Below are 12,620 nucleotides of genomic sequence, written 5' to 3'. Positions count from 1 at the left end.
CGTAAAATTGAAAACATGATAATAAATTGTCTTTAATGGAAAGAAAAAGTGTTATTAATAAAGCGACTAAAATGTTGCCGTATATTTCGGTTTGGAACCCCTGATAAAGATAAACTAATTTCTGTCCGTGATGACCTTCACGCACGGATGTATGTGGTAACCATTTGGCATTCTTATTTTACACAATCCTATTTAAACTGAACATTTGACAGCTATGGGAGAGTATTGCTTAGGGTGCCTCTGTGTTATCATTGTCAAGTTCAGCCATTCATACTCACTATCATTGCTGGTCACTTTATCACGCATCCATTATATGAAGGGGATTTAGCACTCTTATTGGTTTGTAGCTGTCAACTTTTTTATAACCCGTGTGGATCGAAGACAAGTATAAAAACACGACTTCACTTTTTCATTTAGTTGTTTTCAATTATCTTTTCACCTCTTCTGACATAAGAATAGAGTTATGAACCTTTGTTATTGTCCTCTGTTATAGACTCGTTCTGTCAACAATATGTTCAGAATGAACTGAGTTATTGGCCTAAAGCACTTGAGCTAGCGGTAATCTCTCCTTTTCTGCTTTGAAAATTAAACTGGTATCTAAAAGCTTGACCTAATCAATGTTTATATAAGAGGTGGAAGACTGATTTCCTTAGACAACGCATAAGTTCCTTGCAACATTACGGGTATTATCCGTCTTATATGGATCAAACGCATCCACTGCCCATGAAATGTAGCTGAATTTCTTGTCATCTTTCTTCTGATGAGTTTCCAACCCGGCTCTGGCTCCTTGTCTTACACAGACCTCTGCCTCTAGAAGAACAAGTTGCACTAAGTATCTCTCCGTTCTTAGAAATCCATATTTGACAATTTTATAGTCAGTTCACGTTTCGAATCCCAGGCGCTCGATTCATTTCGAAATGAATTTTCCTTTATGTAAGCAACACATTAAAATTTTATACAGATTTATAGATTTTACATGTTTTTTCCAAAAACTGTCTTAATATTTCAGTTTTATTAAAATAGTTATTTAACGTGACATCCAACAATTGCGGGGTTGCTAACATACAATAATTAGGGTTTTAGTGCAGGGCCTACAAACTCGCATGTTCTTCAAAGATTTCCAACACTAATGCAACATTTCCAGTGTTGAAGCTGTTTGACATTTTCTGCTTGACCATTTGTCATCTATAGGAGAAAATTTAAAGCTGCTTCAGTGTTACCATTGGGGGGGCTTTTGTTACCACTCATCAACATAGCCTTGGATATATGGATGTGGATAAAGACGGAGGTAGATCTGGCGTCTACCAGTCACTTTCGCCCTTAAACCACTTATGCAGGCCTATTTTATCCACAAATCGAGCTCCTACCAATCCCGCGGTCGTACATCTCTGATAAAGATAAAATCTTACTGGGTTTACTTTTTACCTTACTGGACTTGTGTTATAAGTGTTGTGCATTTACGTTATTATTAGGATCGTTTAATCTGTGGCGATCTGTTGGAATTTTAATATTTTTGGGATCTCTTACCTAGCTTCTTCCTAAATATTAAGGAAACACAATTTTTTAATTGTACCGATAAAAAATTCTGATGTACTGTAATATTCTATTTAGAATAGAGTTTTGGACCCCTGTTATTTTGGTCTATTATAAATTCGTTCGGTTAACAATGCGTTCTAGTCTTAAAGAAAAGAAGGAACCGACTTTATGGCCTAAAACATTGAAGCTAGCTGTAGTCGCACTACTCAATTTATGTTTATTGAAAACCTGGAAGACCAGATTTTTTTAGGTAACGTATACCTTCCTTGCAACATCACGGGTTTTATGTATTCGGTACTACTTCTTATATGGATTAAATACACTCACTGACCATGCTATTTAGGTTAATCTCTTGTTCTTCTGGCTCCAATCCGGTTCTTGTTCTTTATTTCAGTTATCGCCGCTTTATCTGTCACTGACGCCTCTGTCTTCAGAAGAAAAAGTTTCATTAAGTGTCTCTTCTTTCTATATTATTTGTGAAACAGTTAAATTCATTAGATATATTCCAATAGTCCCCACTAGATATATTCCAGTCCTCGTAACACTTCTCAAACTCGATCTTTGGGATAGCCTTCAGCTCTTTCAGCGATGGGCTTTAAATGTCTTCTATGCTTGTAAAACGACGGCCCTAAGGTTTTTATAATTTTTGGAAATAGAAAAAAGTCATACGCAGCCATGTCTGGCGATTCTTGCAGTATTGTTTTTTGCCACGACCAAGCAATGAAGTGCGAGCAGATGCATTATCGCGGTGCAAAAGCTATGAAACAAATTCAGGATGCCATTAAAATCGAAGATCACAGTGAGCATAAGCTGCAGGTTCGACCGCACTTGTCGAGCCTTTTCGGTGTGAGCGATCCAGAATGTCTTCACTGGGACGAGCTGGGACGAGCTGGGACGAGCTGGGACTTAGCTTCGACGCCATATCTATAAACCCAGTTAAGTTCATTAAGTGACTCCTGATCAACTTCCATTCGCCGCTGTTTTTTGTTCAAATTTCAACAAATTTTGCTGCACGCGTTTCCTACCCAAAATATTCCTTTTTCGAAAAAATTCCATGGCATGAGCCAATCGGTAATCCAACATCATCAGCGACTTCTCTGATATGATTCGGCGATCGGCCATGATCATTTCTTTCACTTATTTCACGTTTTCATCGGTTGTTAATGTGCTGGAGCATCCTTCCTATCTTGGAAACGCTCATACCACTCGTAAACTCTTGTTTTACTCATTGCAGACTCACCATAGGCCTTTGTTAATATTTTACACACTTTCCTACCCTTTATTTAATTTTTATGCAAAACTTGATTTAAATTCTTCGTCCATTTTTCTTTAACAAACGAAAATCGCCGAGCTCAATAAACCTTTCCAACCTTAGCAGCTGCCACTGGCAAAGTAAACAATGAATAAATTTTATCATACTTAAGGGACATTTATACCAACATTAAAAATAAAAATTGGGAATTGAAATCTTTAAACCTGCGAAATTTAAAAAATCCCGTTATTGTCTGAACACATTCGCTTATGCTAGCGAAACGTGGACCATGACCGTACAAGACACGTTACTACTCAATCCTTTTAAAAGGAATATCCTAAGGAATATATTTGGAGCACTCTGGAATCAAGAAACGTTGCGGTATAGGATGCGCACGAACAACGAGGTATGATATATGTAATAATATGATCAATAAAATAACAGAAGTATACTACAACAAATCAAGTCAAACCGATTAAGATGGTTGTCTAGAAGATGAAGAGTAATGATTTGAGGCTAATTAGGATGAAAAGAAAACCCTAAGAACAAAAGACGACTTGGGCACCTCAAAACTTCGAAGGCAGAATCGTATCAGCAAGAACCTTTAAAGCGTGGCGGTACTCAACTAGGAGGGAGCTACTCAAGATTGGAGAGAATAGAGGAGAATTGTTAAGGTGGCCAAGATCCACCCCTGGCTGTAGAGCCACGGATAGATGGATTAAAATCTGGCATACAAATATGGGAAGATGTTGATGATCCCCCGGTGTTGTCATTCTTTATTTTAGCAACCTGTTCTATGCCAATGCTCACTATTACTGCTGATAGGTGTTCATTTTTCAACTCATGCTTCACTCAGTATTCAACTCATTTTTATTTGAGTTACTAGCCGTATACTATCGGACATTCAGCACTTTTATGGGTTTGTAGCAGTGAACTCGTTTATAACACATGTGGATTGAGGGTAAAAACACTACTTTACCATTTTCTTACGGTTCAGCATAGTTTATGTTTGCTTCTAGCCAATTTCTGCCTTCCTAGTCAATTTATTCTCCGAGGACCTTTGTGCTCGGTTAGCCATTTACTTGTTCCCAATTATCTTTTAATTTTTTCTGACTAAAGGGTAGAGCTTTGGACCTTTGTTATTTGTCTGTTATAGACTCGTCTTGCCAACAATACAATCTATCGTGTTAAAGTCCTTCATTCTAGACTGAGTTTCGTTCATTGGCTTAAAACACTTGAGCCAGCGGTAGTTTATGTTTTCCGCTTTGGAAATTAATTTGCGGTATCTAAAAGCTTCTGGGACCCACTCCATGTTTATTTAAGACGTGGACGACACATCTCTTTAGATAACTTCTTTGAAATGCATTAAACGGATCTACTAGTCATGCTCTTTATAGGTGATTCTCTTGTCACCATTGTTCTGATGAGTTTCTCATCCGGCTCTGGTTCTTTATCTCAGAGATGCATCTGTTCTCCAAGAAAAAGTTCCATTAAGTATCTCTTCTTTCTCAGAATTTGACCATTTCACCAATAAAAATGCTTCACTTTCTTTATAAACTTTGACTATGTTCGTTGGTGTTAAACATGTCTTTCCAATCCGTACAACGATAAGTTCCTAGTATACCTGTGCTGACGTGCTTAGAATGATTAAGGAAAAAACCTCATCAGCTGAGAACGAGCCCATCGAACGCACATACACACAGACAAAAGTTTATTTCCCCCATCATTGGCATCACCGACTCCTGGTGAACGATCTGGTATCACCACCACCTAGACCTACTCTACTCCATAGCCAGTCAGTTCGCGTTTCGAATCCCAGGCGCTCGCTTCATTTCAAAATTAATTTCCCGTTCAAATCGAGTTTCGGTCGAGTCGATCACGCACGCACACCACTGGTTGCGATTGTTGCACACCAAGAAGCAAAAGAGGAAGAGGGTCGTGTTCTTCTGCCGAGACTGAAGAGCGAAGAGTGTGTTTTTTTGTTATGGTTCAGTGTCGGGACAGTTGATTATTTTATTTGTTTTTTTTTTTGGTTGAAAAATGTTGGTTTTTGAGGTAAGTGATTTTTTCTTTTTTGAAAAAAGGGTCAATTTTTTTTGAAAAGTGTGAGCTGAAGAACCTTTTTAAAATAAAAGTGGTGAATATTTTTTATGAAAAAGTTGATGGCCTGGAATTACAAATTTTTGTTGATGGTGCCTAGCAATTTATACAAAATGCCCTAAACCTATTTTTAATATCTTAAAAAAACTTAGAAAAAAAATTAAACAGACATTTAAAGTTGGGCATGAAAAGTATAGAAGGTGTCTATTTTTTAATGCATTTTTACCCGTAAAATTAAGAAAAAATCGAAAATGATTTGGAAAAAAATTTGATATTAGCAAAAATTAATCAAATAATTAAAATATCAAAAATTGACTTTTTTTCTTTTTTTTAAATACTGGGAAGAAATGGTTTAAGATATGGAAGAATGGGATGCAGATTTATATCTTTTCTTTTATCTGCTGATATTCAATTTATTACAGTCAAAAAGTTAAGGTTAAGATATTTTCGTCTTTTAATTGTAGACCTAAAAACCCTTATATAAGATTTATAATTCTCCTTCATTAGGTTAAAAATATTTGTTTAGTTACAAATGAGTATTATTCATTCAGATATCATTTATTTTTATATGCCTTGAAGTATATTAAAATATACTAAAAATATTGATAATTTGGAATTTTACTTATTGTTAATTTCGTCATTTTAAATAAACTACTCTATCTGTTCATACTGTTAGATTCTACATAAAATTATAAGATATTTGATGCGTTACTATATGTCACATTTTGCTTCGAAAGTTTTCAATATAAATGTGGTAAAATATCCTTTATTTTTGATTTTCAGAAGATATATGACCAAAACATAACTGTATAACATAAAGGAAATTAGTTTTCACTTTTTTATCTTACTTCTAAAGATCTGGTTAAGATGTACAATAATCCTAAATTAATACAGGTAATTCAAAAAAATAGTCCATATTTCTCAAAGAGACCTCTTAATAATAAAAATTCAGATTGGAGGGATACAAAGTCAATGGTCTCAGATTATGTTTATTTTTTAAAAACTATTACACGTGTTTCGCCCTAAGGCATCATCAGATCGGTAAAGTTATTCGCTTAACATCACAAACATTTAAGTTAAAATAAAACTAAATATATAAAAAAATAATATTACCACCAATATTTTTCTAATTTTCTAATACTGGGTAACTTTAATTTTATTTAAGATCAAAGAGATAGAATACTAAATTAGGTTAATGTTAAAATTTAAGAAAATGCTTCTATGCGTTTTTTAAAATCACGTTTGAACTACATTTTTTCTACTTATTTTTTTATTTTCAGTCTTGTTTAAACTGAGATAGGTAATATGAATAAAAAATAATGTGCTTCATATTTGTAATAATTAGTATTTTTTATTTAATTATTTTGCATAAAAATATAAAGAACAATAAATTGTGAATGCTCAAGTGTTCAAGAATTTAATCCCTCCATTTCAACAAAAGGAATTACAATACATTATCTCTTTTGGGGATAGAAATAGCCGTGAAAAATAACTAAGAAAATTACAATTTGCTTTACTACAACTTTAGTATGTAGTTTATTTTTATTTTCTTTCCTCTAACTTCTTAATGAAACAATATTGTGGCACAAAATTAAAATCCAATAACTAATTTTTCTATCTAGACATTATGATTCTGCATCTAACTAAATAAAGGCTCTTCTTCTTTTCAGTCTCTAACCTGATCCATATACCTTGCTGATCTCCATTTTTCCCGGTCTTTCTCAATCTTGGACGTTGTGATAGTGAAACGCGAATTGTTGCGACAAAGTGGTCGGTGTATCTTATGGCAGATCTGCTCCTTTTATCACAAGTTTCTGATGACTGTTTCTTCAAAACACATGTCCAAAAAAGCCTATTATTTGCCCTGTTACTCAGTATTTTCTTAATATTCATTTGTTCTAATATTGACACATTTGTCCTGCGACCTGTCTAAGGAATTTTCCAGCAAAACACCTCGAATGCATGTATGCTTTTGTCAGTTAAGTCCTTAAGAGTCCAACACTCCCTCTACGCCAGGGCAGTTAACAAAAATAGGAGAAGTTTTTGCAATCAAGCTGAATTTTTTACAGATGCTAGTACTCATCAATAGTACTTTGTAAAAAAAAGTTACACCTTCTCGGAGGCTTGCTTTTTCCGCCATGTTAAATTAAATATGGCGGCTGGTGCTATTTTTAAAAAAATCGTAACTTTCTTATTTATTACCAAATTTTCGTCAAGTAAAAAACATTATCTTTATTTTTAACTAGAGAATAAGACAAAAATATAAAACTACTTTGATCGGTCATATTTCTGCCAAAATAAGGAAATAAAAAAATCGAAAAGCTTTTCTTCAACTTTTAGCCACCCGTACTCTTTACCAAAAAAAGTTAAAATATGTGGAGTCTTTTATGCGTTTTTGTTTTAATTTTAAAACAGTCGCCAAATTTATGATAGGTACTTTAGGAGATAGAGTTAAAAACTTATGCAGGATGTAACTTTACTTCTTGTTTGATTTATGTACCAAAATATTTTGTAACAAATACACTAAAAACAAAAATATTTTTACAACAAAAACAGTTTGGTTTTAACTTATAAAAGAAATTTAACATTAAAAAAAAATAAAAAAAAATATTGTTATTCTTAATAATAAGTAACATTATATATTGGTAGATATTCTTTTTTGTGTCAAAAAATTACAAACGAAGCTTTTAATAGCTTTCAACTAACAATAATATATAATTATTTATCGTTAAAAGTTATAACGACTTATTTGGTTACATTTTACTTAAACTTCATCATCTATTTCCACTTCATCCAAATCAATTCTGGGTGCATTCATACAAGTTAAATTGCATTTTTTTACATAAAATGCTGCATTTTCGATTATACGAAGCACAAATACAGTTTGCTGTGCATAGATCTTTGCATTTGCAAAAAAAAGTAGTCATTAGGTGTTCGGGCCCCGGGGGTTTTGTGTATGTTACTGGGAAAAGCTCATTGCCATTGGAAAACCACCCCCACTCAAGTGGGTCCAACTCGTTTCCTCTCCAGCTTTGTAACTGTAAATACACTCTAAATACATATTGCTTACAGGAGTCTTCTGTGGGAAGAAGATTTGCCAAATCAAAATTAGATCCTAAACCTTGTGTAGAGGTGATTTGTTTATAGCAATGAAGTCTTGACTAATTGAGATTTTCACAGTTTTGGACGGGAACAAATTTTAATATAAGTTTTTGTCCAACTTCACTTAGAACAGCGTTATTCATATAAGAGGCATTAAAACTTTTGATAAAATCATACATTTCAGGATTATTTTTTAATACGTCAAATATTCTTTTTTTGCCCATTTTATATGGATACGAGGTAGTATCACATCCTGTAAATGCATGAATGAATAAAAGATTTTCACGGATCTGTTCTGAGAGCAAAGTTTGAATTTTAAAAATATTTAGAAATTTATCAAGAGCTTTACTCGTGCTGGGTGCCCAAACATATAGCTGGTGGTTAGACTTATTTGCTAAGGAAATTAAAATTACAATTAGATCTGGATCATTACCAAAGACTACTACGTCTTGCGATTGACATTCTGTTATTGCGGTTAAGGCAACAACTTTGTCACAATCAGATTTTGTATGTGTGACTTTTATACCCTTTTCTTTCAACTTCTCGGCTAGGCAAGAAATAAACCTTTCTTTGTTCGAAGAATTTGATAGGAAGTCTGCTTGCGAGAAGACCAGCGATGTGTTTTCCTGAAACTCAACCCTAGGCGTAATTTTTGATTGACGTCTACGATGTTTCTCGTCCTTGGTGGACTTTTCACTATAACCATCAAAAACTACCCAAGAGTTGAAACCAAAATTTTCAATAACATAATGGCAATAGATTTTAAATATATCGCCAAATGTTACTAATTTGGGCCAGACAATTTTATGTAGTAAGCAACCACCATCAATGACTGAAAGAGGATTTTTTAGTGTGTCGGGTTTCTCAAATTCAAAATTATTTTTACAAAGATGGGAAATCAGAACAGACTTATTCCCTTTGCGGAGTTTTCCTTGGCTAAAGAAATACGGAGGATAGGTACTTAGTTCATGTTCGAAAAACGTCTTAGCAATACTCTATTAAAGAACTGTTGGGGATTTACGTCAACTGGATTTTTTTACTTTGCATTTTGCTATAGTTTTTTGCCACCTCAATTTTTGGAGAAAAATTTTGAGCCTGTAAAATAAGATGATAAAAGAAAAGTGTAAATTTTTTTTTAACTTTTTTTGACAGAAATGTAACCTGTCAAAATAGTTTTATATTTTTATTTCATTCTTTAGTGAGAAGCAAATATAATGTTTTTACTTGACAAAAATCGGTTAATAAATAATAAAGTTACGATATTTAAAAAAATAGTATACCATCCGCCATCTTTAATTCAACATGGCGGAAAAAGCAAGCCTCCTAGAAGGTGTAACTTTTTTTTACAAAGTACTATTGATGGGTACTACCATCTGTGAAAAATTCAGCTTAATTGCAAAAACTTCTCTTAAAGGCCATTTTTTGAGCTGCCCTGGCATACTCGCATAGAGGAAAATTGAGAAGAATAGGCATCGGCCCAGTCTCAGTCTAGTCGCTACGGTGGTTTTGTGACTTTTCTAGATTTTAGTCAGTTTATTGCTTATTGCAGATCTTAGGTACACAAGCTGACTTACAACGGCAATATTATTTATTTTCATTAGTTGGTTTTGGTTGTTGGCTCTACCTATTACGATGATCCTTGCCTTTGTTCTGTTTATTTTGAGACCTGCCTCTATGCTGATGTTTTCTATTCTATTTAATAGTTGACACAGTTCTTCTTCAGACTTAGCGAAAATATTTTTCATTAGTGATACCGCCTTCCATCCATCAGTGGCCTTTCGCCTAATCCATTCACCAGATATGTTGAATAGAATTGGAGTCATTATGCATGCAGTCTTGCCTCATTCCCTTACTAACACAGAAATTTCCAGTTAGTTTCCCGTTTTCTCTTCGTTACATAGATTTCTGATAAGTAGAACCAGATGGAATTGCATTCACATTTTGGAGAGAACTTGCCACAACTTCCTCCAATTCAGCAGATCCGTTTGATCTTTGCTATAACCGATAAAGCACATATATATTTTATGATGTTAGATTACCCGGATATGCATATTATTAAAAACCTCACCCCAAAAAGCCCTATTTTTTACTAACAAAATCAAACTTCACCAAAAATAAAACACACTGATACACTCATTATTCACCAAAAATGTTCACTTCTTGTCCGAATCTTGGTCTTGACACCTTTTTAGAGAAAATGGCTCTCTTTGTGGTGGAAAAAAAGTATTTCCCGAAAAATTGAAAAAAAAAACAGATTTCACTTTTTTCATGTAAGTCTCTAAACTTATCAGCCTGTTAAAAAAATGGTACTTCTTAAATGAAGGTATCATAAAAAAAACATTATTACCTTAAAAAGCACAATTTTTCGCTAAAAAAACAAAACTCCCGAACATTTTCCATATTTCCTTGAAAAATTTAAAGCTTAAAAGCTTGTTAGATTAAATCTCTAAAGCGTCCTTTTTAAATTAAAAAAAAAAATTGTCCTCAACAAGCAAAATCTATATCAATTGAATGACCTAATTTTTTAGCAAAGAGCCCATTGTATAACATGTGCTTTGATGCCAATTTAAGCATCAAATATCGAAATACATACATAATATTTATACTGATCCCCTATTAAGATTTTTATATTTTTATTTCTTGATATTTCAATATTTATTTGGGTCAATTTTTAATATTGTTTAAAGAAATTCTGATATAAAAAAAGAATAAGAACTGAATACAGAAAATATCATAAGGACATATTAAAGTCACCTATTACGTCCATAATCATAATCGAAAATCCGATATGACGTAAATGTTAACAAACTAAAAAAAAAGAAAATATTCTTATCTGGTCATATTACATATATCTTTACCTAAACTAACATAAACATGACCAAAACAACAATTATCGTTTGTGAGTCTAACATTAACAATAATTTCCCATTAACTTAACGACCCTCTGTAGATAATACATAGATTCATTTATTATGACGTTTCCTGCCTATAAGCCCGAAACATAATGACCCTTAAAATAAGTCGTTTATTTTGAGATTTTATTATCTTAATAAATATTTATTTATTTAAATACATTTGAAGGCCGATTACCTTGAACCATATATACCAGATGAGTTGATGATAACAGTTCCAATTTGGAGGCTAAATAACTATTTTTATCACTGTTAATTAATTTTAGCGAGAAAATCTCTGCTCTCGAATTTCATACATTCAAAATCCGCTTATAAGGCCGAAAACAGGTAAACCTGAACCCTCTTTTATGGGTTTTTATTTCATATAGTTCAGCGCCCATCTGTCGTCCGCCGACCAATAATATGGCGAATTTCCGTAAGTTTTCAGCTGGTGTTTGGTTACCTCTGATTTTGGTTTCACCTGCCCGGATTACAGGTGTTTACTTTTTCATCTTTTATAAGTCTTCTTGCCCGCATATTAAATTGTTGCTAAGCTCCGAAAATATAATGGCGAAATAATCCCATATTATCCATTATAGTTATTAAATAACGAATTCACCGTTAGGCGACTAAAAATAGTATAGGAAAGGTTATATTCATGACGACGTGCTTTTGTACCTTTTTCTAGCCTAGACCATGAGACTGTGAATCGGTGTCGGACTGGAAAGTTGAAGGTTGCGACCAGGTTCATCAGTACAAACCATCATTACCGTTAACCCAGCTGTAAAATTATTATTGTTTTCGTCACTTTTTTATTTAAAATCATCTTTGGTTCAATAATTTTCTTTTTTCTCCGAAAAGGTGTATTAGTAAAAGGTAAAATTTAAATAATAAATACTGGCAAAATATTTTCCATATTTATTAAAAGTTGCGTATTGAGTGAGTCCCACACAATTTAAATAAATCTTTTAAAAGAAATGTTTGAACGTATTTAGCAAAAACTTGTTGATTGTAACCAAAATTAAGATGGCAGACATTGCAACTTTTCAAGGAATGTTTTGATGTTAATTGAATTTTGTTAGAAATTGCAAATTTTTATTTAAAAGATCAATCTGTAAGAACACTGGTTAAACATAAGTCATCATATCTACAGATACTATTTGCAAAATGATATTATGTTTATATTAACGCATTTTCTTGTATATTGCTCTCAATTATCTTCTAAGGAACGTATAGGTACTTAAAAAAAAATCAAGTTGTCCTTCTGAAAAACTAGTGTAATTTGCTAATAATAATGCGATATCTATGAAGTGGTTATATGAAGTGCGATATCTATGAGCTGCTTAAAAAATACCTGGTTAAAACAATGATGAAATAAAACTCTGATTTACCTTACGACTGATCTGGCACTTTCGAGGTAAATTTCTATACATATCATTATATCAGATTCTTTGGATACGTGGAAATCATTGCAGGCTCTGTTGGAAGAAGTGCACCATCTAAACTAAAATCCTATGCATATAAAGTTTAAGATTTCAGTCTTTCATGAAGCACCTCCTGGAAAATGCATTTAAAGGCCTTTAAACGAAGACTTTGTAATTCGGATATCTCAAAACCTTAAACTATATACCAGGGTAATACGGTTTTTGTAACAGATATTTTTCATCTGATCAAAAATTTAAGCATTTTTAAAATGATGGATGATGCTTTACCTTCAGGTTAGTTTTGTTTCAGTTTTT

General features: G+C 33.1%; 1 protein-coding gene across 3 annotated transcripts in view; it reads left to right on the top strand.

Annotated features, from left to right (window-relative positions):
* Positions 1-12,620, top strand: part of LOC126743495 (dual specificity tyrosine-phosphorylation-regulated kinase 2) — a 178,482-nt gene that overhangs the window by 42,240 nt on the left and 123,622 nt on the right. For 2 of the 3 annotated variants that reach the window (XM_050450620.1, XM_050450617.1), the window contains exon 1: positions 4,572-4,843. The exons of the other annotated variant lie outside the window; for it this stretch is intronic. In XM_050450620.1, coding sequence (XP_050306577.1) covers positions 4,829-4,843 — 15 coding nt within the window. In that variant the 5' untranslated portion in view covers positions 4,572-4,828. Of the gene's footprint in view, positions 1-4,571; positions 4,844-12,620 lie in introns of those variants that run through there. 3 annotated transcript variants of the gene reach the window in all.

The sequence above is a fragment of the Anthonomus grandis genome, chromosome 13, assembly GCF_022605725.1.
Source record: "Anthonomus grandis grandis chromosome 13, icAntGran1.3, whole genome shotgun sequence".
Taxonomy (NCBI): Eukaryota; Metazoa; Arthropoda; class Insecta; order Coleoptera; family Curculionidae; genus Anthonomus; species Anthonomus grandis.
This window is presented reverse-complemented; position numbering and strand designations above follow the sequence as displayed.